The 5,736-nt window shown below is 60.5% G+C and overlaps 1 protein-coding gene across 1 annotated transcript; it reads left to right on the forward strand.

Annotated features, from left to right (window-relative positions):
- Positions 1-299: 299 nt before the first annotated feature.
- Positions 300-4,654, forward strand: NECAP2 (NECAP endocytosis associated 2). The gene is made up of 8 exons (XM_039565643.1): positions 300-473; positions 1,019-1,119; positions 1,206-1,310; positions 2,099-2,180; positions 2,667-2,775; positions 3,114-3,276; positions 3,399-3,474; positions 3,757-4,654. Exons 1-8 carry the CDS (start codon positions 373-375, stop codon positions 3,803-3,805), a joined length of 786 nt encoding a protein of 261 aa, XP_039421577.1. The 5' UTR covers positions 300-372; the 3' UTR covers positions 3,806-4,654.
- Positions 4,655-5,736: the final 1,082 nt, after the last annotated feature.

Raw genomic sequence — 5,736 nt, forward strand, 5'->3', positions numbered from 1 at the left:
TATAGAATATGATACAATTGAATATCTAACACATATTTTATACGTCATACCTATATCTTACAGAACATACAACTACTATAATATAAATAAATAGCAGTAGTAGAATCAATTACCTGATTTATAAAATTATCTGATCTATAACATCAGTGAAACCTGTGAGTTTCGTGGCTCGGAGCCCAGAGCCGGTTCCAGTTCCGGCGGCGCACTGGGACCAGTTACCGCCGCTCCCTGCTCCGGGTCCTCCCGCCCGCCAGGGGGCGCCGAGGGCGCGGAAGCGGCTCTTTCCGCCGGGCTCCGCCCACGCCGCGGCGGCCGCGCAGGCAGCAGCGAGGTACCATCGAGGCGTCGGGACAGAGCGGCGGCGGGGCCGCGATGGCGGCGGAGCCGGAGGAGGAGTACGAGTCCGTGCTGTGCGTGAAGCCGGCGGTGCTCGTGTACCGGGTACCGCCGCGGGCCTCCAACCGCGGCTACAGGTGGGGCCCGCGCCCGCCCGCGGGGTGTCAGCGCCTGCTGGCGTGGGGGGTCCCTTCCCTGTGGGGTTTGGGGGGGGTCCCCTCCTCATAGGGTGTGTGGGGTGTGTGGTTCCCAGGAGGTGTTTGGGGTCTCTCTCTCTCCCCGTGGGGCAGCAAGAACTGCCCCTCACGGGGTATCTCAGGCCCCCTGAGACATCTCAGCGCCTTGTGGGCTCTCCGAGCCCCCCGTGGGGTATCTCTGCCCCCCATCCCAGCCCCACTGGGGTGTCTCCGTCCCCCGTGCGTTTGGGGCTCCCGTCCCCTCAATCCCCAGCCGCAGCCTGTCCTGGCACAGCCGGGCTGTCCCTAACGCAGCTCTGGGGCTGGAAACTCCGCGCAAAGGGAACCGAAACCTCCCGCCTGCTCCCCCCGCCAACCCAGCAGCTGTTTTGGGGTGAAACGAGACATCTTGTGACAAATCCCCCCTCCCGCTCTCCCCACCCTGACCCTCGTTACCAGCTCCGGGGCAGCACAGGCGGCTCAGGCTCCGCTTCCTGTTTTTCCAGAGCCGCGGAGTGGCAGCTGGACCAGCCGGCCTGGAGCGGGCGCCTGCGGATCACGGCCAAGGGCAGCACGGCCTTCATCAAGCTGGAGGACAAGACCTCGGGTGAGGAGGGAATTCCAGGGCTCCGCGGGGAGCAGGGGCGCGGGGCCGTGCCCCGGCCTTACCCTGCTCCCATTCCTGTTTTCCAGGAGAGCTGTTTGCCCAGGCTCCTGTGGAGCAGTTCCCTGGCATCGCTGTGGAGAGCGTGACAGACTCCAGCAGATACTTTGTCATCCGGATTGAAGATGGGAATGGTGCGTCCCACACAGCCGGGGACTCCTCGGAGCCCCCACTGCTCTTGTTTGGGAAGGATTCCCGCTCTCCATGGCGGAACATTCCCTGCACAGCGTGGCAGAGGGGGGAATTGCCTCCCTCCCACACGCCAGCCATGCTCTGAGCTTCACCAGGAACAAAACCACTTGGATTTGGCTGCTCAGCAGTGGCAGGAGGATGCAGGATCATCCCCCTGCTGCCAGTTAATTAAAAAGCTGTTTTCACTGAAGCTGTAGGTGCAGCCCACGAGGTGAAACACCTGGAGATGCCTTTGGAGAAGGGAAGGCTCTGGGGTGACCAAATTGTGGCCTTCCAGTGTCTAAAGGGGCTCCAGGAGAGCTGGAGAGGGACCTGGGACAAGGGTCTGGAGTGCCAGGACAAGGGGGAATGGCTCCCACTGCCAGAGGGCAGGGTCAGGTGGGATTTTGGGAAGGAACTGTGGGCAGGCCCTGGCACAGGGTGCCCAGAGCGGCTGTGGCTGCCCCTGGATCCCTGGCAGTGCTCAAGCCCAGGTTGGACGGGGCTTGGAGCAGCCTGGGACAGTGGAAGGTGTCCCTGCCCATGGCAGGGGTGGCACTGGATGGGCTTTAAGGTCCCTTCCCACCCAAACCATTCTGGGATTCTGGGACCCCCGGTCCCATGGCTCAGTCTCCAGAGTCCCAGCTCCCTCTGGAGGCAGCGCCAGGCACGGGGATGTGCAGGATGGAGCATCCCATCCCTCTTCCTGCGCCGCTGAGCATCCCAGCCCTGACTCCTCCTCCCTGCCCAGGCCGCCGGGCGTTCATCGGAGTCGGCTTTGTGGACCGAGGGGACGCCTTTGACTTCAACGTGGCTCTCCAGGACCACTTCAAGTGAGTTTTGCCTCTCCCTGTGTCCTCTCAGCTCCGTTTTTGGCAGGTCTCCTCCAGGAATGGGGGAGAAGTGGGAGCTGGGATGGGCAGGTGTGGTGGGAAGAGGTGGAGACTCCCCTTCCTCTCTCCCGTATTTCCCAGTCTGGATTAGCAGCGTCCCAAACTGGGCTTCCCAAATCCCACAGTGGGCATCCAAATTCCCAGTCCAGATTCCCTAAATCACTTTCTCTACTTCATGTATCAGCTGTAAGGAGCTGGCCCCAGGGGCTGCTGGGCGTGGGGGGTTTGGGGAGGGATGGGCGCGGTGCCGGCCGGCGGATCCGTGCGGCTCCGACAGCCCTGGGCGCTCCCCCCGTGAGTCTGGGATCACACCCACGGCCTTTGCAGAGCTGCTGCCGGGCACAGGGGATGATCCTGAGCAGGATTTGTCCCGGGGAGCCTGGGCCGGGTGCTGACGTCTCCTTTCCGTGGGTTTAACTCCTGCAGGTGGGTGAGGCAGCAGAGCGAGCTGGCCCGGCAGGCCCAGGACCTGGAGCAGGGCCCCAAGCTGGATCTGGGCTTCAAGGAGGGACAAACCATCAAACTCAACATCGCTGTGAGGGGCTGATCCCAGCTTTTCCTTTGGGTGGCACGAGGAAGCAGCAGCTTCTCCCCAGAATCCCTGGGTGTGGGCTCAGGGCAGAGCCTGTTGGGATAACACTGCCTGCAGGGATTTGCAGGGGCTTGTGGTGCAATTCCTGCTTCCAAAACCAGGCCTGTGGGATTTGGGGGTAAAAACCACCCTCGGTGGGACCCCTTTGGATGCACCAGCAGTGGGATGTCGCAGCACTGCAGGATTTTATTCCCAAAATAAAACCATCTGGCTTCCAGGGTTCATGCTCCAGCTCTGGATTTAAAATGTGATCCCACCCAAACTTCCCGCTCTCCTTTCAGAACATGAAGAAAAAAGAAGGAGCCCCAGGGAGCACCAGGCCACGTCCTGCAGGGCCTGGGGGCCTGAGCTTGCTCCCACCACCCCCTGGAGGAAAATCCGGCTCCGGAGAGCGCCCGGCCTCGCTCCCCACGCCCGCCCGGCTCCCGGGAACCCCCATCACAGGTCCGTGGTCACACAGAGCTCCTGAGGGGCTGCTGTGTCCATCAGGAAACGGGGGAATCTGGGAGTGAGAGTGGGAAATAACTCCTGGTGTTTTGTTTTCTCTCTTCCCGATTTTCTGACAGATTCCCTGTTGTCCTGGCCTCAGCCCACTGCTGCTCCGGCTGCTGATGTCTGGGGAGACTTTGCCAAGGCTTCGGGGTGAGCAGCAGAGGCATTTGGGAGGGATGTGGATGCCCCAAAACCTGCTGGTTTTGCTGGAAAACCCCGCTGGGGTGGGGGCACTGCTCCAGCTGGTCCCAGCTGTGGGATTCAGGATCTGTGCTGCCAATTCCCTCAGTTCAGGTCCGTGGGCACTTCTTGCTCCGCTGCTCCAGGAGAGTTTTGGGGTGGTCCTGGATGGCCCATTTGCGGCCCAGTTTCCTCCCTGGATGCCTTTTCCATTTCTAAACACCCTTTTTTCCTGTTTTTCCCTCTCGCCAGGTCGGCTTCTAACCAGACTCAGGGGAACACTGGCTGGGTTCAGTTCTGATCCCAGCCTTGATCTGCTTTTCCCCTCGTGGGGGCTGGGATCCTAAGGATTCCTTTGGGACCAAAGAAGCAGCTTCAGGACACCTCACTCCTGCCCTTAAATCCCGCCCAGCATCGAAATGCTGGGGTAAGTGCTGGAAAGAAACAACCACGTGCCTTAAAACACTCCACAGCCTGTGCCTGCCACACCCAGGGCCTGTTCCTGGATCATGGGAGACCTCGGAGGCTTCTCCTTTGGGAAAAACCATCAGGTCCATCCCTCTCCTTGATCAGGAGAGGGAGAGCAAGAGCTTGGAGCCTCCTCAGAGATTCCCCTGCCTTCTCCTTGTGCTTCTGAGCCGGATAAATCCTTCCCTCGGCGAGGAGCATCCTCCTGGAGACATCCCACCTCCCAAATCCAGACAGACCGTTCCCTGCCACGATGCCAAGCATCGCCTGGATTTTTTCCTGAGCACTTAACCGGGATGTGCGGAGCCTGATCCTGGTGTTTCCATGCTGAAATTCCTCATTTCTTACTCTGGGAAGTTTGTTTTACTCTTCCTCTATTTTGAAGACACGATTTTTTACTGCTTTCCGTGGACATTTTAGTAAGGACAGAATGGAGTTGGGCTCTTGGACAGAGCCGGGGTTGAGATTCCTCTTGAAACAAATAAGTATTTTCTTACCTATTTATGTTAAGGCTTTTCCAAGTACGAAATCCCGCTTCTTTTTATCCAACCCTTTGGATTTTCCTTTCCATTTCCAACCGGATGACGGGCATTTTGCTTTCAGAGCTTTCCCCTGGGCCTGGCAGCTGACCCAGGTGAGAATGTAATGCTTCCGAGTGAGCAATAAAAAGGTTTTGATGCCAGGTTGGATATTTGTTCCCCCCTGGGTGGGCTCGGAGCGGCCAGGATAAGCTTTTGTGGTTCCCGTTCCTTGCCGGTGCCGAGGGAATGGGATTGGACACGGAGCACAACAGAACCTGTTGCTTAGCAGTGGTTTCTATTGGGAAGGACACCGGGAGGGGAAGGTAAGAGAAGAAATGAGGGGAAAGGAGGGGTTTTCGGGACACAAACACTCGGGGGTGGAACTGGAGGCAGCTCCCGCCTGGCTGGAGGCGTCCAGGACGCCGTAAATCCTCAATCCCATCTGCCTGCTCCCTGTTCCGGGTAATCTCCGGCTCTCCGGGGCAGAAAGGGCACTTTCCCTGCCGGGGGGGTGCGAGGGGAGAGCGGCCGGGAGAGCCCCTCCTTCCCGGAGCGTAGCTTGGGGCCAGATCCATCCCGTGTTCCCGGAGCGGGGATGCCTCCAGCGCCCGCGGCGGGGGATTCTGAGCCGTCCTTGGGGATTTATCCCCACTTTCCCCTACCGGGCTGGCGGCAGCAAGTCTTTAATTACCCGGGGGATAATTAAAGCTCTGGCTGGGGCGGTGATCCGGGGTCCCCCCGCATCCCGGGGGGTGTTGAAGCCGCTTCACCCCTCGGCAACCCCGGCTCGCTCCACCCCGGAGCTTTTCCTGCCGGAGCGAACTCCGGGCGGTAATGAGCTTACGGAACGAACGCGGGGCTTAGGGAAGGGCCTGTCCAGGAGCCCCGCTGCCCCTGGAGAGCGGCTCCATCCCGCCGCGGGTAAGGACCTCCCCCCGCTCGGGGCTCGGGAAGCGCCGGCGGCTGGGGTTTGTTCCTGTTTTCCTTCCTTTTCCTCCTCCTCCTCCTCTCGCCCGGAGCCTCGCGGGGAGGTTTGTTTGCCGAGCCCGGGAATGCCGAGGGATTTCTGGGGGGAGGATGGGGCAGTGCCGGTGTCGGAGGCGTCGGGACCTCCAGGAAGAGGAGGGTCCCCGCTCCCGCCGTCACGCGGGGAGGGGACGAGGATTTCGGGCTAATCCCGACCCCGCATCCGCTTCCCGCTGGCGGGCACCGAGCCCGAACCGCCCCGAATCCCAGGAAAAGG

This window comes from Corvus cornix, chromosome 27 (genome assembly GCF_000738735.6).
Source record: "Corvus cornix cornix isolate S_Up_H32 chromosome 27, ASM73873v5, whole genome shotgun sequence".
In the NCBI taxonomy this organism is placed as follows: domain Eukaryota; kingdom Metazoa; phylum Chordata; class Aves; order Passeriformes; family Corvidae; genus Corvus; species Corvus cornix.